The following is a 26,877-nucleotide window of genomic DNA, read 5'->3' as shown; positions in this document are numbered from 1 at the left end:
ACACAGAACCAGATACAGGATGGGTAAATGATTTGGGGAGATCACACATACATAGTGTAGGCCAGCAGTAAGCACCCAAAACCATTCATTGATAGTGTTTGTTGATGCTAGCCTGCCAAGAAGTTGAACCAACATACTTCTATCAAAACCTTGTGACAGAATCATACTTACTATGGTTTAACTCTTCTGTGTATGGATCCCCACACACAAGAGGCTAAATCATCTCCATTTTCCCAATTACTCACTGGGAGGAAAACCTGAAAGGAGGGGAAGATTTCTTTAACACTCACTGTATCAGGCCCTTTGTGAACTGTCTGGCATTCATAGTCACTGCAGCTCACAACAGCCCTGCCAGGAAGAAGTAAGCCTCCTCCTTTTACAAACAGAGATCCTTCAGTCCAGAGAAGGTGAGTGAAGTCCCCAAGGTCAGATGCACGTCAGTGGGGCGCCTAGCCCAGGCGGTTCTGGGCTCCCCTACCACCTGGGTGTGCACAAGTCTGCTGCAGAGTTCTTCCCAGCACCCTCCCCAGCCCCCATCTCCTTTCCATTCAGTGCTGAGGCAATTGAGATTCTCCTCACACACACATCAACTGCAAACCCATGCACAGCACCACTTTCCTATGCAAGCCATCTGCCTGCTTTAAATACCTAGGTGACATGTCTGCTTTGGACTTGGTAAGCTCCTGGAGGAGATAGTTAGGCATATGGAAAGAGGTGGGCAAAGGCAAAATTCTGATCTTTCAGTAGAGCACTTAGATCCTGGATTTCTGAGTCTGGCTGAACAACTCAGAGGATTTAAAAATACTGCATCGCAAATGCCACCGGGAAAGCATTCTGTTCAAGTGAGTGTGACTTTGGCGGGATAATCTCAACATGTTCTAGGCCTTGACATCCCCTTGGGCACTGCAAAGAACTGACCTTTAGCAGCAGGGTTCCCCTGAAGGGAACCCCTTATAACTCAAGCTACAGACAGCCTTGACCTCTCGAAACCAAAATGTTCCATGCAAACTTTTCAAAACTGTCAGAACAGTTCCCACAAAGGTCTGGGCAAGGCAGAAATCTGATGACAGTGGCCCCAAGGGAAAACTTCCCAAGACTGCAAGGTGGCTACTTCCTGTGTCCTTGGTCTCAAGCTATTTAGACATATATTAAATATTTCGGAATTTTCCTTCCATTTTGCAAAGGGACTATCATCCACTGGTGAATCAAAACTCTTCCTGAATGCCTATTTTTCCCATTTTTTTAAGAGTAAGAAAAACTGTTATTAGTGAACCTGCCCTGGTCAAAGGAGGCTGCTGGACAGTGTAGTCTGAAGGTGTTCACAACCCCAGGCCACCTCAAAACCACAAGTTCCCTTAAAAAATGTTCTAATGATATTTTCCCTCAATAATTTTCTTTTGCTAAAAACAAAACAAACACATATACAGACAAACACAAGCTTTGGAAACCAACCATGTAGTTGAAATTTCCCTCACTGTACAAAAGAAAGCTCAGGAGCCCCAGAGACTTTATAGATAATTGCACCCTGCAGGGAGGGTATTCCTGGGTCCAACACTCACTCAACCAGTGTTCAGCCAAGTAGAGTACCCTCTGCCTGACCCACTGATAACTTGAATTCCAAGGTGCCTACAACTGAAGATGAGTCTAAGCAACATCAAGAGTATCCCTTCAAGAAGGGACATCACTAGGAAAATACAACAGTAAGACACCAAGTAGGAGGGAACATTTGTAACAGACATACCATGCCAAGAGTTTATAGTGAAAATATCCTGCAAATCACTAAAAAAATGCAGACAACTCAACAGACAAGTGAGGGCATACCTTGAGCCTGCAAAAGTACATACCCAAGTGGCCAAAGTGCCTTCAGAAGATGACCCAACTACATATTATCACTCATCAGGGAGACGCAAAATAGATCCATAAAGACCCCTCTTCCCACATGGCTAAGAGGTGAAGATGACCAACCACACCAAATACCAGCCAGGGTCAGGAACCCTGTGACCTTCACACTATTAGCCATACAGAAACATCCACAGATACTTTGTTTTTTGTTGTTGTTTGTTTATTTAGGAAAACATTTATTGGTACATTTTAGATACACATAATGATAACATTCTTCATAGAGAATGTGTACCAGTTCTTTGGAAAACCAAAACCAGCACTGTGTACTGTAGTCTGGAGATATCACACATCTCGATCTAGAGCCTACAGTCATGCTTACACTTGTCCCCATCCTCCTTCCCCTGTAAAATAACATGTGAAAAATGTTCACATCAGCTCTAAGCATCATAGTAAAAATCCACACAAAACACAAGTGTCCATCACCCACAATAAAGATCAACTGCTGTGCTAGCCCACCAGCCAGTTTGGGCAGTTATACTCCACACACTGCCCCCTGCACCCGCGGGAAGTAGGTTTGAGAGGACGATCCAAGTTAGTTTGTGACCTCAACATGTTTGGCACCATGCCTGACAGTGTGCAGACAGTCAGTGCTCCCACAGGCAGCACTGCGGGTAGGATGGTTATTCGACCCCATTGGGCCAGTGGCTGCTCTGTGGGACTGGGGGACTGGTCCCTCATGGCTACTCAGGGGGTCCTTTCAAGGAGAAGATAGTGTTTCTTGCCTTTGATTAAACTGGCTTCTCCAACCTCAATTCATCCCAGCCTTGAAAGTGTTAATATTTGTGGGGCGAACAGGATTGTAATTACCATGTTTTTAACGAATTATGATGTGGCCTTTATTTCCTCTGACAGGAGGTTATGTTAATATTGAATCAATTTACTCTAACATAATATTTAAAGAAAAAATAAAGTCTCTTCAAATGAATCCCCAAACAAGGCCACCTGCTCTGGGGTTGCTGGCTGAGGAGATGAGTTCCCTAGGTGCCTGCTCACCCATGGGCTCCCATCAGGGTCATCAGCCCAGAGCATATCAATTATTTCCAACATCTCATGGAAGCATAGGTGACACATGGTGACAAATGTTCCAATTAAGGGCGCTGAGGATGGATCCGGGGTAATCAGTCTTCTGGGCACTAATGGGGGCCTCCACCTGTGCGTTAATCATCACTGGAAACTCATGGTGAAGAAGAGGCACCAGGCCAATGGCCTACCTGGGTGATTACAGAAGCTGAGCCACAGTCCCACAGAGAATGGCTCATAGGAGCATCCAGGGGTTTCAGGAGAGACACAGGGGCCCTGAGATGGCAGCAGGCCAATCAGACATCTGCTTGCATGGATGTGGGGTATTGGTTAACCAAGCAGGCACCACAGACTCCCTAGTTCAAATCCCAGTTCCACCTTTAGTTGACTTTGTGACTCTGGACAAGTATTACTCATTCCAGTCCCTGTCTTTAAGGAGCCATAAAGAAAATGCATGAAACGGGGTGATCACAAGAGAGTGGCATGTACTGACACAGGGGTAATCCCAGGAGGCTGTGGGCTATTGGTGGGACTTTCACCCCAGTTTATGGGAGCCAGAGATGCCCCCAAGATCAGATGCCCAAACTCAACTTCAGAGGAAACATGGATATTCCACAGGCAGAGAAAGAGCTGAGAGAGAGACAAGCACCTCACAGAGGTGACAAGGTAGGAACAGGTGTGGAGGACACCAAGGCAGAAATAAGGTTCTGCGTCGTGTAGGTCAAACAAAAAAAACATGGACTGTGTGCTGAGAGCAACAGCAAGCCACTTAAGGATCTTGAACACAAAGACCCAAGACACTATTTACATTTTAAGATTCTCTCTCCAAATATCAGGTGGTAGAAAGATTGTGTGGACAAGACTGGAAGCCAGTGGGCCTGAGAGAAATCCAAGTGAGAGAGACCAGGGCAGGGAGAGGGAGGAGGGGGGGAACTATAGAGCTGTTTAGGGAGTACAGTGACTGAGATTTGGTGACTGCTTTGATCTTAGCAGGAAGAGGTGAATCCAGTCCCCCACATGAATTAAGCAAACAAGTAAAGAGTTCAGTGCAAATCTTTCTCTATTTAACAACAAGCAAATAACATGTTTCCTTTGGGGAGGAGACAAGGGTCAAAGACATGAATGAAACCCAACCAAGTAACCAACCAGTGCCCCAGAGCAGACGACCTCCTTCACTTTTCCTTGGAGCAGGTGCCAGCATCTGCTACTCACAGATGTTATTTATGCATAGCGATTATCTCAATTATGTATCTTGGTTGTTGAATTGCTTCTGTCTCCAGATTAGTTTGTTTCCAATGGAAACATTCCATGGGAATTAATTAGTAATTGGCTCTGAAAGAACAAGTGTCATGCGATCGACCCCACCCCTTCCCTTGCCTACCTGTTCCAGGAGGTCTTATAAAAATTGGGTGCCCAGAGGCCAACACTTTCCATAAGCCAATGCTGAGGAGTGGAGCAAAGGTGCCAGGGGAAAGCATTCTATCTTTAAATGATGGTCTCAGAGTTTGTAGTTCAGAGAGTTCTTTCAAATCTGGGGTCTGGTGCTCCATACACCAACCTAATCAGCCGGAAGTATTCAGCCCCTTATTAGCTAAGAAATCACGGTCTCTGAAAGGCAGGGTGCCTTGCCTGAGATCACAGAGCTACTGAATAGCAGACACAGGATCTGAACCCTACAGGTGAGCTACTTCTCCATGGCCTCTCGGAGTCCTCTGTGTGTCACCAGGAAGGGTTCCCACCACAATTGTCCCTTGAGATACAACCAAGGTTTCCAGTGGGATAAAATGGATGGAAAGAAACAAACAATTCTCTTAGGTTCCAGATGTTGGGACAATGGGCTAAAGGGAGCCTGCCCTTATGGACAGGAGATGCTTTGTCTAAGGGGGCTCCCATGGTCCCAGTTGAGCCTGATATTCTGCACATCAGGGCTCCAGTGCCAGAGACTGCAATTGTGCCATTTTTTCCCAAGTCCTTCCAGTGGTATCTTCCTCTGCCCAATAGCTTTCTATCGCTCCCTGTTACTTTTGGGATAAATTTAGCCAGGGGATCATTCGACCATTCATAAGCTGGTTCTAGCTTCTATTGCTGGCACTACCCCTTACCCCTTTTATCCTTACCTCCTGAGCATTTTACTCCCTAGAAAGGCCATGCCAAGCTGAATGTATATCCTGTTGCCAGGTGCTTCCATCTCTTTACATACTGTGGCTTCCTCCTAGAAGGCCCACATCTATCTTCCCTAACCAGCAATTTATCTTTAAAAAGAGCTGACATTACCAGGTTCTGTCCCAAAGCAACATTAAAGACTCCCTCTTTAGTCAAACCCAACTGATCCAATAGAGTCAACCCCCTGCCCTAGTACAGGCTGCTTCTAGGTCTGCTTCTCACTGGCCTGGGAGCCCCTCTAAGGCAGAGACCTTTGTCACCTCCTCTTTGTCCCTGAAGGCTGCCCCTAGCTTACCCTTGAGTGAAAACCATACATGGAATGAACAAGGCTCCTGACCAGGTGTGTTCAAACGCTCTCCCCACCACCACGTCATCCATCAGGCCATGGGTGAGCTGCAGAGGCCTGGGCCCAGTCCTCATTTTGAAGCCCTGACCAGCTTTTCCCTCCTCAGACACAGGAGTGCCTGAGTGAAGTGGCAGCAACACTCCACTTCAGGAAAAGGGCTTGGGGAGGTCACATTGCTTGAAGGTCACAAAATGAACAAGTACTGGAACTGTTTCTCTTGACTCAAAATTCAGTTAACCGTAAAATAGACAGGACTAAGATCTGCCACAGAAATATCACCTCACTGGCAGTGTCCTCGCCTGAAAGATGGACCTCTGGCCACCCAACTTGAGAGGGTGTTCTGTGGGATAAAGGGTGCCTGTGGTTCCCAAATGCTGGTCCTAAGAATAGCATCAGAAGCTCAGGATGTAGTTGTTTAAAAATGCAAATCCTGTCCCAACCCAGACTTGAAGAAAAAAAAAAAAAAGATCTAGGGAGTAGGATCCAGGAATCAAGGGTTTTTGGGTGGAGTTTTCTAATGTACAGCCAATTTGGAGGGTCCACAAGGCACCGGGGAAAATCCTGGTGGTACACAGTAGGTGCTTGATAAATGTTAATAGGACCCATATGAGGCAAACCAAGTGGCAAGAGCTGTCATTCACAGCTACCAGACTTGCACAGCTCTGTGCTCTGGTAAAGCGCTCAGTCGCTCAGAGCCTGCTTCCTTCCTATCAAAATGGTCAAACAGGAATATCTGCCCTCCTCCTGGGGTCAGGACAAGGATTCCCTGAAATAATGTACTGTTAGACTAACCAAACCTTATCTGCAAGTCTCATCACTTCCAAATGAGCCCAGGTTTTTCCCTTCTGGGCCTGTCAATACTCTTCAACCCAGGTGACCATTTCCTCCAGGCATAAAGGGCTTTTTAGCCTCCTAAGGGCATCTATCAACCTCTCTTCAACTCCGTCTCTCCCGGAAGAATGAGCCTTTAAACCATGAATGGGGCTGAGTGTGCTGGTGCTCGCCTGTAATCCCAGCACTCTGGAAGGCTGACGCAAGAGGATCACCAAGTTCCAACCCAGCCTGGGCAATTTAGTGAGACCCTGTCTCAAAACAAAAAAATAAAGTAAAATAAAAATAAAAAGCCTGGGTTGGGATAGGAATCTGCCACTGGCTTCTCACACCTTGGAGTAAAATCCTAAGCTGCCAGGGCCTCAGTGTGGCAGTCTCTGCCTGCTCCTCCTCCCAGGGTACCACAGCTAACCACCCACTCTAAAGGAGACCCTTTTTCATCAGATAAAGTTCCACAAAAGTGAGTACCAGCCTGTCTTAATTGCCTGTATCTAGCCTGCCCTGATACATTGTAGGTGCTGTACCTCTGGATACATGAGTTCCTAGCTGTCTTCAGTACCATAGCCAGCACTTCAGAAGCAGCCAGCAGCAAAGTTATCCCACTCCCTGTCCTCCTCTTCCTTGTCTGCTCTCCCTGCCTCTGGCCTTGGAGCTTTTAGGCAAAGGACAAATACCATCCATCAGAGAGGAGAGGCAGCAATGCCTAATGTCATAGCTGCTTTATTTGATTAGCTCTGACTCTGGCATCCAGGACACGTGTGCTGGGAGCAAAGCAACTGTACCCTGACCTCTGGTCCATGTGATCCCTCCTTATAACCATTTCCATGACAACAGCAGCGGAAAGCCAAGGCTGTGGATTCCCTTTGATACGAGCCGGATGCAGAGACGGGGGAGGATGACTTTCAGAAGAATGAGACTCTTTGATTCAGCTCAAGGCACCTTCATTAAATACCACTATTTCCCAAGAACACACATTTTAACCCTGCAGAGGGAGGATTCTCATGAATCCTTTTTTTAAAAAAAAAGAAAAAAGAAAAAGAAGCAAAAGCACCACCGTTCCTTTTCAAGTATATTCATGTCACCTGCGGGGGAAGGAAGGCTTGAACACTGTGACAGCAGGGAGATTCTGACGAAAGATGAGCAGGTCACATACCCCTCAGCCCAGAGGGTTGCAAAAACTCAAGGTGCCTGGCCCTTAGCTGTGCACAAGGGCATCTCTGCCCACCTAAGGTAAGCCAAGGAGCCAGGGGGTCCCTGCTCACCCAGTTAGCCACAAGCAGGAAGACGCACAAACCCAGAGGCTAAAATATTCAGATTGTGCACTTAGGTTCACAAGCTTTGGATGCGAATCCCAGCTCTGCCACTTACTGCTGTGTTACCCTGGACACATCAATGGCCTCCTCTGCACCAAATCTCCCCATCTGTTAAATGTCCATGAACCAGCCTCCCCTCCCTGGAGGATCTCATGGTGACTTAGTGAGGAACACATTCAAGCTCTGGGGACCTGTTTTGCCAATCTGCCCATGAAGAGAGCAGAATGGCCACCCCCTACCCACAGTTTTCCTGGGACTGAGGGCCTGCTCAGAACACAGGACCTTGCAACGAAGCCAGAAAAATCCTGGACAAGCCAGGAAGGTTCATCATCAGAGAAGAGAATGAACTGATGACAAAGTCAGCCAAGACTCGTGGGATCTGCTGGCTTCTGGTGTCTCAGCCTTAGTTTCTGTGGGTTCCTCTCCTAAACCTATGAACCCGGCTTTACATTGAGAAAACCATCAGGTGAAACCAGACCAGAGGACATTCTATGGGCACCTGGACAGTACACCAAGCTGACCAGGTCATGAAAATCAGGGGAAGACTGAGAAACTGCTCCTGTCCAGAGGACAATGGCCAGGCTTGACAACAGATGTAGGCTGGTGTCCTGAGTTGGGCCTGGGACAGGAAATGAGGCACTAATAGGGAAACTGGTGAAATTGAGTCTGAGGTAGGTAGGTTGTTTTTAAGGTCTATAGGTAGGTGCGTAAGCTCCACCCAAAATGCTTCCCTTTACAGAAGGAACTGATGGCAGGCCCAGGAGCAGGAGAAGCTCTGGGGACTCCACTGCTAACACCTGGAGATTTACTCTACTGCCTCCCATTGCTTTCCTGGGGACCTGCTTTCTATCAGGAGCTCTTCCTGCAGAAAGAAGGGAGGAGATACCAGGTTTGGAATCTGGAAATGTAGGTTCCAGGCCTGGCTCTGGCTCAGTCTCTAACTGGCTATGTGACCTTGGGCCTCTCTGACCCTTGATTTCTCATTTGTAAAGCAAGGAGAACAATCCAACTGAACTGAACAGAAATACATTTGGTATGTGCAAAGGATCAGCTGAGCATCCTGAGATGATGGAACACAGGAGAGTCAGAACGAAAAGCACAGATTACCTGCCTGAGTTCCTGGGGATAACCTGCGGAGCTGAAGAAGGCCCCAGCCTTGTAGTGTGGCTTGGACGACAGAAGGCCAGTGGTAGAGGTGGAGAAGGAGGAAGGAAAAGCATACTCCGAGAAAAGAGTGGTGAATCCACTTGGGCTCATTAAAAACACCTTCTCCTGGGAAGGCATGTAACTTCCAAGGTAACAACAAATGCAAGAGTTCAGCACTCTCAGTGGCAAATCTGAAGTCCCTGCTATGTTGTTCAGCCCTGGGGCTTCTCTCCCAGGGGCTTGCTCTGCCCTCCAAGATCCACTCATAGCTCTCGACACTGGTTGCCCTGGGCTGCACTCTGCAGCAGGCACAACCCATGATTCTCGTGTCTCCTGAGGTTCCCAGCTCCTGGACTGGCCTTGCCACCCCTGCACCTGTACACCTGCTGCTCAGGTCCTCTTCTGAGGCTGCCAAAGATGGTGGAGCCACAAGACTTGGGTTTGAATTCTGACTCCACCATCCTCTAGCTGCACGCCTTTGTGTGGACCATCTCACCTCTCTGCCACCGAGCACCTCACTTGTGAAATGGAGTTAGCTGATGGTCCTTCACTGAGCTTAGCTAACCTGAGAACACCAGGTGACAACAGATAATGAGGACATGGTACCTCCCCCGACCATGCTGCTTCCCCAACCCAAAAATATCCCCCTCTCCCTGCAGAGAGATTCCTCTCTGAAAACTGGGGTCCTGTGCCTCATATGTGGTGGGGGGGTTTCTCCTCCTAGCCCAGAGGACCCAGCAACACTCACCTGGCTGTGCACCTTCTCCAGCTCCTCCTTGCTGACTGATGTCTTGCCATCGTCCACGGTTACCAGAAGGAGCTGGACATCTGACAGCAGTGCATGAGTCCTCCGGAGGTCCCTTCGCAGTCGCTTCTCTACATCAAAGTCCCGATGGCCAATCTAGAAGAAGAGAGAAAGCCCGTGAGCTCAGCAAAGTAGTGGACAGTGTTTAAATTCCCTGGATCCTGCCTCTGCTATGAGATGTTGGACAAGACCCTCCTCCTCCCTAACCCTCAGTTTCCCCACCTACAAAATGGGACTGGCACCAACCACACAGAGTTGCTCTGAAAATTAAATATGAGCTCAGCCTGGCACAGAATTGGTACCCAACAAATGTAAGTTGACATCATGATTCTCATCACAACTTCAGGGTCCAAAGTCATTCAGTCCTATCTTTAGTGCTAAGCCATCAATATGACCTCCCCTCTTCTCCTAAGAACCTCTCATGTCAGGTGAGTCTCTCAGCTGCTGGCCAGTCTCTGCCAACAGAAGTCAGGGGAGCCAGGGCAGATAATGATGGGCATTACAGGGGGAACTATGTTACTGGTCTGAGTGCTGCCAGATGAATGTATGGGATTCATGGAGCTATACACAGGGACATAGGGTTCTTCTCTACCGGAGTGTCACACCACAGGTTGTACATATAGGACATACTGTGCCTACCACATAGATGTCACACCTCAGCAAATAATGACTATGTTCCTTTTCAAGATCTAAGTCATGCTATTCTGTCCCTTGAGTTGGTTATGTATTTGAGTTTAAGGACAGGCAGATGAAATCACTTTCTGCAGAGGTATCTTTACCCAGAGCTGAGCACATTCCTTCTCCCAGAATTGTGAATTTCTGGAGACAGTGATCAAGTGGGTCATGAAGAAGCCACTTCCTGGACTGGGAACAAGGAAGGTGACCTTGAACATTTCACAGCTTCCAGTGGCCAACAGTACAGGCACAGGCAAAGCCAAGGAGAAACAGAAAGACATTGGAGCCCCACACAGATCCCAACAGCATGCTGTCCTGTCAAAGTACAGAGCAGCAGATTAGAGTCCCTGAGAGAAACAACCCCTTTATTGGGTTCTTCAGGAGACCAGAGCAAAGAACACAGCATCATCCATCAGACGGAGAGTTTTAAAGAAAACAGCGAACAGGTGGTTCCTTTCTGGAACTTCATTTCTATACACTGAGACTTTATCCTTCTGTGCCAAATGCTAACCATTTCCTGGGATGGTCAGAATGCCCCAGAATATTCCCAAAAGAACATGGCATTGAGAACAATGTGGCCCTTCCTTTAAACCCCAGCTTGCCCCTTCTTGGTGGCAGAAATCTTGGCTGAGTCACACCACCTCTCTGGCTCTGAGTTTCCCTATCTACAAGAAGGGAGGTTAAAAAAGAAATCCCTATCTTCCATGTTGAGATAAGACAACAATCATGTGCAATAATGGATCACAAAGCACTTTGTATGCTGTCAAGTGCTTTACAAATATAAAGGATTATGAGTATTGTCTGATGACCTAAAATGTGTTTCTGCAGATTTGGCATTACTATTTCTCTACTGTCAGTTTGGAATCCTTTGAAAAATGAATTGCTTCTTAGAATTTAGCCTTGTTTTCTCAGATGTATTATTGCTTTGATAAATTAAAATGTTGTTCTAATACAGACACACACACACACACACACACACACACACACACACGCAATCTGTTGAACTGAACTGAGAGCTGGGCATTGTGCCAGGCTCTTTGTCACATTATTACATTCAACTCCTGTGACAATCACTTAAAAATAGAGATTATTATTATTATTGCCTTTATAAAAGTAGTAATAGTTTGCATTTATAGAGAGAATTCTAAATTTCAGGGACTATTGTAAACATTTAGTGGATATTGATACATTTAAAATGATGATGACTCTATGAGGTGTGTATATTCCTGTTTTACAGCAGACAGAAGTAAAGTCACTTGCTCAAGAGCTCACAGCAAGTAAGTGGCAGAATTGGGTTATGAACTCAGATTTCCTGGCTGAAAAGAGGAAATTTTGGTAAGATATGACATTACAGGGATTCGTTTTGCTTTTTAATTTTTTTTAAAAAAAGTATCTTATGGCACAGGAGAGTATCACCCTGTTCTTGATGAGATGGGATGGGATGAGATGTGGAAGCACTACTACTACTACTCCCAAGAACTACCTCTCCTCCCAAGAAGAGGTGCCGGAGGTGCACTGCATGAGCAAAAACAGGGGTGCTGGGGAGCTGCCATGATGGTGTGCAACCTCAGGATGGGGCAGGTCACAAGGAGAAGTTAACCAGGGCACTTTAGTATATAATGTCATGGGGACATGGAGGTACAGCTGTAAAACTGACACAGAGAAGGCAAGTGATCTGCCAGGGCCATATTGGTACCAAATGGCTATGAAAGGATTTGAACCCAGGCATTTCAGCATTGGCTTGTAAGTCTGTAACTATGCTTATAAAATGCTCAGTGGAACTGCTACGTGAGCCCAGAGCAATTTACTCTCAAGTCCAGCTTTTTACCATAATAACCTTCCAGCGGTGTGTTTTGCTCCTGTCCTATATCCACATCTGCTTTTTCTCTGCACACACCCTAAAGTGCCTCTAATTCCCTTGTGGAGGAAGTTGGCATCAGGAACATTCCCTGATGTGGGCACTGACCACATGGAAGAGATGGCTCAGACTCTATAATCTTCACTGCCAGAGAGGGCTTGAAATTGCTGGCATTAAGTCCTTTCCAGAGGGAGCACTGCAAACAAAAATTCACAACTAAATCTCAGACCAAGTCATCCTTCCCTTCACAATGAACTGCGAGAGGAGAGGAAGGGAGGCTTATTAGGTTAAAGGGAAATAAATGTTACTCTACGAGTTCCCATTTTTCAGCACAAAGATTCAAATTTGGATAAAGATGGTGAATAATTAACCAATAAATCTAAATGATGTTTAGTGTTTTTGTAGAAAACTACATTCAAACCTCAATTGTTCGACCATTTATCATAAAGGCAAATTGTTCAGGGTGGTTGTTAAAAATTTATTGACAAAGAATTCTAAAAGCACTACTAAAGTATGATTTGGAAATACTGTTAAGAGATAATCCAGCCACTTTACAGATGGGGCAACTGAGGCTTGAAAAATGTGGTTTGCATAGCAAATAAAAACATTTTAATAAAATATTGGATTAAAATTATCCAACTTGTTTAAAGGAAACATACAAGCACACACAGACACAAGCATTTGGAAAGGCTAAAAATGAATGGATAAGAAAGATCTTACAGGCAAACTAATTGAAAAGAGAGACAGCATATAGTAAACAAACAATCTGCCAAGTAAATAAAACAATATGAAACTTCAATACACCTAAATATGCAGCCACATAATATATGAAGAGAAACTATAACAATTAACAAAATTTGGAAAACCCACAATCATATTTAGAATGTGAAAGGAACATCATACTAAATGGTCAAAAACTGAAAACTTTCACACTAAAATCAGGAACAAGACAAGGATGCCCACTATCACCACTCCTGTTCAGTATAGTTCTGGAAACATTAGCCACAGCAATTAGAAAAAAGAAAGAAATAAAAGGAATAAAGATAAGAAAGGAAGAAATTAAACTGTCATTATTTGCTGACAATATGATACTTCACATAGAAGACCCAAAAAAACTCGGCCAAAAGACTTCTAGACTTAATTGACAGATTCAGTAGAGTAGCCAGATACACTCAAAAAACACTCAAACACTCAAAAAACAATAGCCTTCTTGTACACAAATAGTAGACTCACTGAGAGAGAAATTAGGGAAACAATTCCTCTTACAGTAGCATCCAAAAAAATGAAATATCTAGGAATCAGTCTTACAAAGGAAGCAAAAGACCTCTACGCTGAAAACTACAGCACCCTGAAAAAGGAGAGCGAGGAGGATATAAGAAAATGGAAAGACATCCCTTGTTCCTAGGTAGGAAGAACCAATATAGTGAAAATGGCCATACTTCCAAAGCTACTATATAGATTAAATGCAATGCCAATTGAAATTCCAACAATATACTTCACAGAACTAGAGAAAACAATCCAAAAATTCATTTGGAACCAAAAGAGACCTAGAATAGCAAATGCAATTCTAGGCAACAGAGACATGGCTGGGGGTATCACAATCCCCAACTTGAAACTATACTACAAAGCTACTGTGATAAAAACAGCATGGTATTGGCAAAGAAATAGACCCGAGGATCAGTGGAATAGATTAGAAGATGCAGAAACAACTCCAGACATATTCAGACACCTCATCTTTGACAAAGGAGCCAACCACCATCATTGGAGGAAAGATAGCCTATTTAACAAATGGTGTTGGAAAAACTGGATTTCAACTTGCCAAAGATTAAAGCTAGACCCATACCTATCACTGTGCACAAAACTAAGATCGAAGTGGATTAAAGATCTAAATATTAAGACAGAAACACTAAACTTGCTGGAAGATAAGTTAGGTAGAACTCTTGAAGACATTGGGATAGGAAAAGACTTTATGAACGGAACCTCAGTAGCATGGGAACTAGCACAAAGAATCAACAACTGGGATCTTATCTCATTAAAAAGCTTCTGCACTGCAAGAGAAACCACCAACAGAGCTAAGAGACAACCTACAATCTGCGAAAAAAATTTTAGCAGCTGTACTGTAGACAAAGGACTACTATCTAGAATCTATAAAGAATTGAAAAAAATCAGACCCCCTAAATTCAAAGACCCAATTCAAAAATACACATCTGAAATGAACAGACATTTCTCAGACAAAGAAGTAAAAGCAGCAAGTAAACATATGAAAAAATGTTCAACATCACTGGTCATTTGAGAGATGCAGATGAAAACAACACTGAGATTCCACCTCACCCCAGAATGAATGGGTGCTGTAAAAAAATCAACCAATAACAAATGTTGGTAGGGGTGTGGGGAGAAAGGAATCCTTCTCTATTGTTGGTGGGAGTACAGACTGATGCAAACACTGTGGAAATCAGTCTGGAGATACCCCAAAGAACTAGGGCTAGAGGTCCCATTTGACCCAGCTATTCCCCTGCTGGGTATCTTCCCAAAAGAATTAAAAGAATCATACCACAGCGATATATGAGCACCCACGTTTATAGTGGCACAGTTTGTAATAGCTAAAGCTTGGAAACAGCCCAAGTGCCCATCGACTGGAAACTGGATAAAGAAGATGTGGGGTTTTTTTATAAAATGGAGTGCTACTCAGCCATAAAGAATGAGAAACTAGAGACATTTATAGCTAAATGGATGCATGTTGAGGCCATACTCTTAAGTGAAATAAATAGGACACACATGTGTAAGTACTCAATAGTTTCTCTAGTGTGAGAAACTGAAAGTGTAAATAAGGATTAAAATGATGAAAATGAATAATTGATAATTTGTAATAGGAAGAAAAGATCCAAAGGGGTAGGAGTGGTGGGAGGGGAAGGGGAAAGGAAGGAAAGGAAAGGAAAAATTATGAGAAAAGAAAAAAAATGGAAAAGAAGTCTATGTAAATGGGGAAGGGTGGAGGGGGTGAAGGGCACACAGGTAATGGGGGAAAAAATAAGAACCAAGATATATCATGTACAGGTACAAGCACCCAATGATAAATGTAAACCTATTGTATACCTAAAATGTACCAATAAAAGAATTTAAGAAAAAAAAAGAATGTAAAAGGACTCTCTTAGCAACAGCTTAAGCAAATAAAATTGAAAGCTAACAAGAGGTGATTTTTTAAAAAAAGATGGCTGTGTATTTTTAAACTTTTCCTTTATGATTTATAATTTTATATTTGCACATCATCTTCAAATCAAAATTTAAAAGCTTGATCTATTTGCCATGTATAGAACCTTATGCCTCATAAACACCTACATTCTTTTCCAGAAGCAGCTTATTAAGCTTGAGTATAAACTGGAAAAACAAAGAGATCTCAATAATTTCAAAGAAAATATTAGGCATTCCAGAATCTTCTCTACCTGAAATGTCATTAACTAAAAAATTAACATTAAAAGTTAATTCCAAATATTAGTAAACTTGAAAGTGCCATTTATAAATAATTTGCAAGTTGAAAGAAAAAAGCACAAGAGATATGAGGAAATTCTTAGCCTGTAAGGGTGGCACTGAAGCAGAATGCAAAGGGAGAGTATTGTCTTAAATATACAAATTTTTAATTAAAAATAGTTCTATAGGAATTGAAGTAATTTTAATGGATAAGAAATATTGAAAGTGCATTAAAATTTTCAACATTGAATCTAGAGCAAAATACTAATGTAACAAAAGACTAATAGGAAAGGAAAGAGAAACAAAAGAAAAAATAGAATAAAAGACTAACAGGAAAGAGAAAAAAAGCAACAAGAATAGAGAAAATCTGGTGCTTTCATAAGATTCATACACAAATCTCTAGCAAATCTAACACTGATGAAATAATGTCAAAAGTAAACAATATTGTAATTTAAAAAGGCAACAATCTGGACGTGGAATATGCCGAATCAGCCTGCTGCAGACAGGCAGGTCTGTGCACACCCTACCAAGGTCCTGAGTCGCGCGGAAGACACTGAATCACCCCGCTGCAGACAGGCAGCCACCTGGTTCCACACTACAAAGACGCAGAGGTCACCAGATCACCAGACCAAGGTACTGAGTCCCGCTGCTCCCGGCCCAGAGGTAGGGGCTTCTGAGCCGCCGTCCCACTGCTCCTGGTCCAGAGGAAGGGGCTTCCCAGTCACCATCCCTCCCGCTGCTCCCAGCCCACAGGAAAGGGCTTTTGGGTCACCATCCCTACCGCTGCTACCGGCCCCTGTCCCACCTCTCCCAGCTCAGAGGAGGTAATCTATGCAGGCACTCACAGCCCCCCACCCCAGTCGAAATGAGAAAACATGTAAATAAGTCTCAAAACCAGACTTTCAGATAACCTACAGCAACCCCAAAGGGAAATGAGATGGAACACTCTGATACTCAACCACCTGGACCCACTGAACTGGCAACAAAAGGGGATCTAGGAGAAATTGTGCCCATAGTGCAAGACATGATTAATAAATCTAGAGAGGAGCTGAGGAACATGATGGAATCCCAACATAGGAAACAAATGGAATCCATAAAACAGATGCAAACAGATTTCCAGGACATGAAAAACTCCATTGAAAGTCTACACAGCAGAATGAGCCAATGTGAGGACAGAATTTCAGATATAGAAGATAAGATTGCAATTAATGACCAGGAAAAGAAAAATTGTTTCAAGATTATAAGAGAACATGAGAAATCAATCCAGCAGCTGCTAGATGATGCAAAGAAGAATAACATAAGACTGATGGGAGTCAATGAAGAAACAGGAGAGAGTGCACATGACATAAAAAAACTCTTCACAGAAATAAAGACAGAAAATTTCCCAAGCAGGGGAAAAAAGCTTGACATACAGATAAGTGAGGCATATAGGACTCCAAATAGCCTTGATCAAAAAAAAATCTACACATAGGCATATAATTGTTAATATTCCAGAAACACAACAGAAGAACAAATTTCTGCAAGCAGTTAGAGAAAAGAAACAAGTCACATACAAAGGAAAGCCCATCAGAATCACAGCAGACTTCTCAATACAAACCATCAAGGCAAGAAGAGCTTGGAGTGACATATTGCAAGCCCTAACGGAAAACAGCCTCCAACCCAGATTGATGTACCCTGCAAAACTATCTTTCAAAATGGATGGAGAAATAAGATACTTTCATGACAAAGAGCACCTTAGGAACTTTCTAAATACCAAACCAGCACTCCAAAGAATTTTACACAATATCCTAGGAACAGACATTGAGGATCACAACTCCAGGAAGCAAAGCAGAATGAACCCATCTGGCATGACAAGAAATTAAATGTAAAGGGGGAGAACCCAACAAAAAGAAAAAGTCATAGCAATGACAAGTCAATATGTTTCAGTTATAACCATCAATGTTAATGGTCTCAACTCAGCAATCAAAAGAAATAGACTGGCAGAATGGGTCAAGAAGCAAAATCTAACAATATGGTGCATACAAGAAACACACTTAATTCAAAAGGAAACTCATAGACTGAAAGATAAAGGGTGGAAAACAATACTCCATGCAACAGGACCCCCCAAAAAAGCAGGAGTAGCTATCCTCTTTGCAGATCAAGTAGATTTCAAACCAACGCTGATTAAGAGAGACGAAGAAGGACACTACATCCTTGTAAAGGGAAGAATCCAAGAGGAAGAGATGACAATTATAAATATCTATGCACCAAACACTAGTGCACCCAACTATATAAAACAAATACTAATGGACATGAAAAAGTCATATAGGCACTAATACAATTGTAGTGGGGGACCTCAACACCCCACTGTCACAAATAGATAGATCAACTAGACTCAAAATAAGTAATGAAATACTAGAACTCAATCAAACTCTTGAACAAACAAACATAACAGATGTTTACAGAGTCTTCCACCCCACAAAATCAGAATACACATTCTTCTCACCTGCACATGGCTCATTCTCCAAAATAGACCACATACTCACACATAGAACATGTTTAAGTAAGTGCAAAGGAATTGAAGTTATCCCCTGTATATTATCAGACCATAGTGCGATGAAATTGGAGATCCATAGCAAAAGAAACTCAAAAAATTTCACAAACACGTGGAAATTGAACAACACACTTCTGAATAGCCAATGGGTCACAGAGGAAATTAAAGAAGAAATCAGACAGTTCCTTCAATTAAATGACAATGACAATACAACATATCGGAATCTATGGGACACAATGAAAGCAGTCTTAAGAGGGAAATTCATAGCAGTGAATACAAATATTAGGAAAACAGAATGAGCCCAATTAAACAACCTGATGCTGAACTTCAAGCTTCTAGAAAAAGAAGAGTAGGACAACCCCAAAGCCCATACAAGGGAGGAAATTATAAAGATCAGAGGAGAAATCAATGCAATGGAGACTAAGAGAATGATACAAAAAATCAATGAAGCCAAGAGTTGGTTCTTTGAAAGAATCAACAAAATTGACAAACTTTTAGCCAACTTTGTCAGAAAAAGCAAAGAAAAGGCCCAAATCCATGCAATTAGGAATGAAAAGGGTGAAATTACAACAGACCCAGCAGAAATACAGAGGATCATCAATACCTACTTCCAGAACCTATACCCCAATAAGATGGACAACACAGAAGAAATGGACAGATTCCTAGATACATATGAATTACCAAAGTTGAACGAAGAAGACCTAAAAATTCTGAACAACCCAATATCAATGAATGAAATTGAAAATGTAATTAAAAACTTATCAACTAAGAAAAGTCTGGGCCCTGATGGCTTCACTGCTGAATTCTACAAGACATTTAGAGAGGAACTACTGCCACTACTGTTCAAACTCTTCAATGAAATTGAAAGGGAAGCAATACTCCCAAATTCATCCCTGGAAGCAAGCATCACCTTGATCCCCAAAGCAGAGAAAGACCCAACCAAGAAGGAGAACTATAGGCCAATCTCACTAATGAACATAGATGCAAAAGTCCTTAATAAGATACTGGGAAATACAATGCAGAAGATCATCAAGAAGATCATACACCCTGATCAAGTGGGATTCATCCCAGGGATGCAGGGATGGTTCAATATACGCAAATCAATCAATGTAATACACTATATCAATAGAGCCAAGGACAAAAACCATATAATTATCTCCAGAGATGCAGAAAAGGCATTTGACAAAATCCAACAGGCATTTATGATAAAAACCCTACAAAAAATTGGAATAGATGGTCTCTACCTCAAACTGATAGAAGCCATCTATGAAAAACCAACAGCCAATATCATACTAAATGGTCAAAAACTGAAATCCTTCACACTCAAATCAGGAACAAGACAAGGATGTCCACTATCACCACTCTTGTTCAATATAGTTCTGGAAACATTAGCCATGGCAATTAGACAAGAGAAAGAAATAAAAGGAATAAAGATAGGTAATGAAGAAATCAAATTGTCATTATTTGCAGATGACATGATACTCTATATAGAAGACCCCAAAAACTCCACCAAAAGTCTTCTAGACTTAATAACGAAATTCAGTCAAGTAGCTGGTTACAAGGCCATCACACAAAAATCAATAGCTTTCCTCTACACCAATGACAGACTCACTGAGAGAGAAATAGGGCAAATAATTCCTTTCACAATAGCATCCAAAAAACTGAAATCCCTAGGAATCATCCTAACAAAAGAAATCAAAGACCTCTTCTCTGAAAACTATGGCACTCTGAAAAGAGAGATTGAAGATGATATCAGAAAATGGACACACATACCCTGCTCCTGGGTAGGAAGGATTAATATAGTGAATGGCCATACTTCCAAAACTGCTATATAGATTTAATGCAATTCCAATTGAGATCCCAGCAGCATACTTCATAGACCTTGAGAAAACAATCCAAAAATTCATTTGGAACAAGAAGAGACCCAGAATAGCAAAATCAATTCTAGGTAACAGAGACATGGCAGGGGGTATCACAATCCCCAACCCGCAACTCTACTACAAAACTACTGTGATAAAAACAGCATGGTACTGGCAAAGAAACAGACCTGAGGACCAGTGGAACAGATTAGAAGATGCAGTAACAACGCCAGACACACTCAGTCATCTCATCTTCAATAAAGGAGCCAAACACCCTCACTGGAGGAAAGATAGCCTCTTTAATAAATGGTGATGGAAAAATTGGGCTTCAACTTGCCAAAGATTAAAACTAGACCTATATCTCTCACCATGCACTAAACTAAAATCAAAATGGATTAAATATCTAAATATTAAAATAGAAACTCTGAACCAGTTGGAACAGAGGTTAGGTAGAACCCTTGAAGACATCGGTGTAGGAAAAGATTTTATGAACAAAACCTCAGTTGCTCGTGAACTAGCACAAACAATCAACAAGTGCGATCTCTTCTTATTAAAAAGCTTCTGCACAGCAAGAGAAACCACCAGCAGTGTGAAGAGACAACCCACAATGTGGGAAAAAATCTTCACCTGCTCTTCCTCAGACAAAGATCTACTATCTCGAATCTATAAAGAACTTAAAAAGATCAGACCTCCAAAATTTAAAGACCCAATCCAAAAATGGGCATCTAAAATGAACAGACATTTCTCAGACAAAGAAGTAGAAATAGCAAATAAATACATGAAAAAATGTTCAACATCACTGGTCATTCGAGAGATGCAAATGAAAACCATGCTGTAATTCCACTTCACTCCAGAAAGAATGGCTGCTATCATGAAATCAACCAATAACAAATGCTGGCAGGGCTGTGGGGAAAGAGGAACCCTGCTCCAGTGCTGGTGGGAGTGTAGACTGGTGCAACCATTGTGGAAATCAGTATGGAGATACCTCAAAGAACTAGGACTGGAAGTCCCATTTGACCCTGCTATTCCACTGCTGGGTATCTTCCCCAAAGAATTAAAAGAATCATACCACAGTGATATATGTGCACCCATGTTCATAGCAGCACAGTTTTTGATAGCTAAAACTTGGAAACAGCCCAAATGCCCATCAACTGGAGGCTGGATAAAAAAAATGTGATGTTTTTATAAAATCGAGTACTACTCAGCCATAAAAAATGTGAAGTTAGAGACATTTATAGCTAAGTGGATGCACATTGAGGCAATACTCTTAAGTGGAATAAATAGGACACACATGAATAAATTCTGAATAGTTTCTCTGGTGTGAGAAACTGAAAGTTTAAATAAGGACTAAATGTATAATAGGTAATGTGAAATAGGAAGAAAAGGGGCAAAGGGGAAGGAAGTGGGAGGGCTAGGGGAAAGGATAGAAGGGAATGGGATTAATATGAGAAAATGGAAAAATAGGAACAAAATCTTTGTAAATAGGGAGGAATGGAGGGGTTGAAGGGAGGGCTGGGCAAGGGTGAAAAATAAGAACCAAGAGAGACTATGTAAAGGTGCGAATTTCCAATGATGAATGTCATTATATTGTATATCTAAAATGTACCAATGATTAGAATGAATAATCGAAAATGTAAAATAGGAAGAAAAGGTCCAAAGGGGTAGGGGTAGTGGGAGGGGCAGGGGAAAGGAAAGAAGGGAAAGGAAAAATGCTGAGAAATGGAAAAAATGGAAACAAAGTCTTTGTAAATAGAGAAGGGTGGAGGGCGTGAAGGGAGGGCTAGGAATGGGGAAAAAATAAGAACCAAGATGCATTATGTAAAGGTACAATTCCCAATGAGAAATGTAATTGTGTTGTATACCTACAATGTACCAATAAAAGAATTTAATAAACCAAAACAATCTGATAGAATAGAATTTTTAAAATCATATAAAAAGTCTGTCAGTCTACATGAAAGTAAAATGAAAGAATAAATGTTCAGAAATAGATTAACCAAAATTAACTCCTTAAGGAAGAGAAAAATATCTGAATTTGTGCCCAGTTGTGATTACAGAACTTCGAGATAGTAAATATTTATCTTTCCCCCAATAGAAACTAGCTCCAAATGGGTTTACATGCTAATTATTTTCAATTTTCAAGAGCTACATGTCTCAAGTTTTATTTAAAAAAAATTTCAAATGTAATTGTAAACACATGAAATAGTTCAACCCTGGACAAATACATTTAAGTAAAGAAAATTATAAACCAATCTTATTTATGATTCTGTTTCCAAAAATCCTCAAAAATATTAACAGTGCAATACAGCAATATATTAAAATGCACACGGCTAAGTAAGATTTACCTACAAAATACATCGGGATACATAGCAATATTTAAAATATACACACTGTATTAATGGATGAAAGAGACCAGTCATAGGACAATTAATAACTGCATAAAAAACATATGAAAACACTCAATAAACTTTTGTTAAATATTAGAAAACTACAAGAGAAAAAGACTACTTTAACCTGACTGGAGTTATTTATCAAAAACACAGAGCAAATAAATACATGATAAAACTCAGAAGCAGGACTATGAAGGTCAGGAATGAGGAGATGAGGCCAGCAATCTCCACTATTCAACCTTGTATCAGAGGCCCAAGCTCATACAATTAGGTGAGAAAAAAATACAAAACATCTCATTGAAATTTAAACTTCTCTGTTATCCCAATTTATGGACAAGAGGCAAAATTATTCTTATTTTAAACAGTAAATTATAAATGTAAAAAAATCCAAAGAATCTACAGGTAAGATATTAAAACAGTGAGTTCATAAAATCTGTTGGATATAAAATCAGTACAACCAGTAGTCCTCTCGTGTGTTACAAGAACTAAGTGAAAAACAGAATACAGCAAAATGCCACTCATAATACCCATAAAAACTATAAGCCTCCTAAAAGTAAATCTAACAACAAAGTATAAGACCTGTAAGGATAAAAATAATGAAATATTACTGAACACCATAAGAAAATAGGAAGAGATGGCAAGATCAATAATACCATGGTTTAATTTAAAAAGTCAATTGTTTCCAACTTACTGACAAATCAATGAATTTACAATGAAAATCACATCAGGTTCTGTTAAAGAGTCTTTGTGTGTGTGTATGTGCGTGTGTGTGTGTGTGTGCGCGCGTGTGTGTGTGTGGTGCTGGCAATCCAACCCAGGATCTTATGCATGGTAGGAGAGAGTTCTGCTGCTGAGCTACCCCCTCAGCCCATGGAATCTTTAAAAAATTAAAAGACCAAGAAGACAAGTCAACTTAAAGACTAACAAGGCAAGCTGCTCTGCAAGTTACTGAAACCAAACCATTAAAACTACATGATGTAGGCTAGGGGTGTGGTTCAGTGGTAGAGTACTTGCCTAGCATGCATGAGGTCCTGGATTCAATCCCCAGCATTACCAAAAAAAAAACAACAACAAAAAAAACGATGACCACATTGTGTAGGAAGAGACAAATGAGCCAATGAACTAGAATGGGAAGCCAATAAGGACACACAGCAAAATGAAAACTATAGAAAAAAAGTATTCATGAAATAAAATGAAGATTATCCCAATCAGGAAAGAGTAGATTCCTACCTCATACAACACTCCCAAATAAAATCTAGATAAAGACCTAATAATATCAAAGTCAAAATTTTAGAACTTTAAGAAATACGATAAAATATGAAATCAAGGAAAGCAACCTTAAAATAGAAAAAACATAAAAATTGATTAATATGACTACTACAAACTCTGTAGTGAGTAAAGGACATTATAAACAAATGAAATAATTATTCACAGTCAGAAGACATTTGCAGGCTATATTACCCAAAACGGGATTAGCATCTGGTATAAGAATCATAAATAAATTTATAGGGAAAAAGGACAAAGCCTATGAATAGTCAACTCACATGAGACAATGGCAGTGAATGCGGAATGTGCACAGGTTCACTCGTGACTAGGGACATGCAGAACCATTCAACACCCAATGCCTGGAAAAAACCCACACATGTCTTAAAGCACACTGCGTGGTAGGGATATGCAGAGGCAAAACCTTGGACACCGCTGGTGACATAGAAAATGCCACAGCCACCTGGAGCGCCAATTTGGGTGATATTAATACTTCCAATATTGTGCATTTCTAGGACCCGGCAACTCCTCTTCCAGCTACACACCCTGCGGAAACACCCATGTGCACAGTGAGATATATATGAATATGCAAGGCAGTTTGTGTGTTAAGGTACAAATAAGAAAATATACAACAATAGAAAAATAAGGGCTTTTTATATTAATACTATGTAGCAGGTAAATGAATGTATTCGAGCTACTCCAACTATTATCATGAACTAATCTCAAGAACAGCATGAAGGAGAACAAAGTACAAAATCATATAGACTGTACCTGATTAAAGTTTAAATATATATTCATGGGAATTACACACTCCAAACATTGGGGCAATACTTTCCTTTGGGGAAGGAAGGGAGGGAGGGAGGGAGGGAGGAAGGAAGGAAGGAAGGAAGGGAGAGAGAAGCATGAGATTAGGAAGGAACACCAAGGGGCACCAGCAGGTCTTGAAAGGTTTTACTTCCTTAAAAACATGTGAATCAAACATGGCAAAATGTTAATTCCTATTGCCCTAAGTGCTTGGTACCCAAACATCAATTACATTCTTCATCCTACTTTTCCATGGGGTTGGCAAAAGGTCATAACAAACATGTTTGAAATCATCCAGTGTGACCATTTATTAAAAGCCTCCAGTGTGGTGACTAACACAAAGTTGGCGTTTTATGCCTCTAAGGTTCCCTTTGTGTGTAAAATTTATTTTAGCAGTATTTATAAACTGTTTTTGTTGCTTCTGTTTTGTTTTTGCAGTGCTGGGGGTGGAACCCTGGGCCACACGCATGCTATCACAGGCTCTCCCTAAGCCGCACCTCACTCAGCCTGGACTCCTTTCTCACCAGACATCCCACACCACGTCCTCAAATGCACAGTGCCAAATGAGGGCAAACTTCTCCCAGGAACTCCTGATTATCACTCCAGAGCCAAGTGCTGGCTGTGCTGTCTTGCACGAATACTGAAGGAGAGCAATTCAATGGCTCTGAACTCAAAAGTCCCAGATGCCCTGCTAGAAATCCAGAAAGCCCGTAGAAAGCCAGTGCTCAAACTGCTGCTGGCTCCCTGAGCTCCTCACTCTCACTCACACTGCTGTGACAGCCCTGCCCTCAAGTGCACTACTTTACTCCATTTAGTTTTAAATACATAATGAGCATTTATTTAGTCCAAGGCCAGGCTGCCTGAATGACCGTTTGAAGCAACCACATTCCTTTTTGAATAAAGTCAACAACTTTTGAGAAGGATATTAACAGCAGAGCCATTACTAATTAATAGACATTACACGCATGTGAGCAAATGCTTTACAATACTCCCACGTGATGCTTCAAGAGAAACTGTGGGAGCCCCAGGTGCTGCTCTCCACTGTTGAGATTTCTGACAGCAGCCCCCCTGGCAGGGAAAGGAATACTGAGGGTGGAAGAGCGATGTCTCCCAACTCTCAGGGCTGTCCCTGAACTCTGCTGGCCACTTTCAGTCTAGCAGCGGCTCTCTACAGGGAAGGAATCAATTTTGTCCAAAGGAGACATTTGGCAATCTCTGAAGACATTTCTGGCTGTCACAACTGGGAGGTGCTACTGGCATCTCGAGGGTAGAAGCCAGGGCTGCTGCTCAACATCCTACAATACACAGGCCACTCCTCATCACTCAGAAGGGTCCCACTCAAACGCTCACAATGCTGCAGAGGAGAACTTTGGTGCTCAGGAATGGCAAAAACCCCATGAGGCTCTGCTTCTCCAGGAACTCAGAGTGGTTAACTAACCCACCCAAAACTGTGGAGACGGGCAGCCCAGCCAGCATTAAACACCCTCTTTGCCTGACACTGAGCCTGGCTGCTTCTAGCAAAAGCCTTGTCCTCATGAGGCCACCCATGAGTGCACTGTGTTCATGCTTGCCCTATTAGAGCAAGTGCTGCCAAAAGAGTTATGATGAACATTTAAATTTTTTTAATTTATTACAATAAAAGACATATTGCCAGCAATGCCCCTCAAATTATGCTTTGAACTTATCCCATTGTTCTTGCCACTTTACGAAGCAGTTCTGGAAGTTCTCTATTGTGTGTTTACAAGGTCTGATCACAAATATGGTCAGTGCTGCTGCCAAGTCCCATCCAACAGAAAGGCAGGCTCATAGAAACATGACAGTGTGTGCTCATCTACCTTATTTACTGACTCTGGCACTGTGTGACTTCTGGTTCTTCCCAAAATCAAAATGACCATGAAAGGTAATCATTTTAAATTGATTCTGGGCATCAAGGCAGGCATGACAAAAGAAGGCTTTCAGAACTGCTTCAGAAGTGGCAAGAATGATGAGATAAGTGTGTTTGAAGTGAGGGGTAATATTTTGAGTAGGAGTAATGGTAATGTGTCTTTTACCACAACACAGTTTTGTAAAATTTGAACATTCAGTGTATTTTGGGGTTTTTTGGTTTGTTTCTGGGTTGGTTTTTGTTTTGTTTTGTTTTTTGTTTTTAAGACAGGGTCTCACTATGTAGTTCAGGCTGGCCTTGAACTCACAGCTATTCTTATGCCTCAGCCTCCCAAGTGCTGAGATCACAGGCATGTGCCACCACTCAGCAATTATTTTTGGATCATACCTCATACTCTCACTCCAAGAGACCCCGAAGGCAACAAGACTGCTTCCACTGCTCCCGCTTCTGGGCCCGCTATGTCTACTCCCATGGGTTCTTCCAAGAACCCTGTTTGGAAGTGCCTGAAGGTCTCCTTTGAAGAGTCAGTGATGTGCAGGAATGAAGCGGGCACTCTGGGAATGCAAGGACAGGCCAGCTGAAAGGCCTGTTCCCTGGTCCTTCTTGCAGCCTGAGGATGACC

At 42.1% G+C, this 26,877-nt stretch overlaps 1 protein-coding gene across 4 annotated transcripts in view; it reads right to left on the bottom strand.

Annotated features, from left to right (window-relative positions):
* Nucleotides 1–26,877, bottom strand: part of Myo18b (myosin XVIIIB) — a 280,964-nt gene that overhangs the window by 93,937 nt on the left and 160,150 nt on the right. For all 4 annotated transcript variants that reach the window (XR_015446186.1, XM_087198064.1, XM_087198065.1 and 1 more), the window contains exon 34: nt 9,470–9,622. Coding sequence is in view for 3 of the 4 variants with exons in the window: in XM_087198064.1 (XP_087054190.1) it covers nt 9,470–9,622 (153 nt within the window). In the remaining variant the exon portion in view is untranslated. The remainder of the gene's footprint in view (nt 1–9,469; nt 9,623–26,877) is intronic.

This window comes from Heterocephalus glaber, unplaced genomic scaffold, assembly GCF_053883595.1.
Source record: "Heterocephalus glaber isolate CG9 unplaced genomic scaffold, H.glaber_assembly_v1.0 deba00001687, whole genome shotgun sequence".
Taxonomy (NCBI): domain Eukaryota; kingdom Metazoa; phylum Chordata; class Mammalia; order Rodentia; family Bathyergidae; genus Heterocephalus; species Heterocephalus glaber.
Note: the sequence above shows the minus strand (reverse complement) of the source record. Positions and strands in the feature narration are given on the sequence as shown.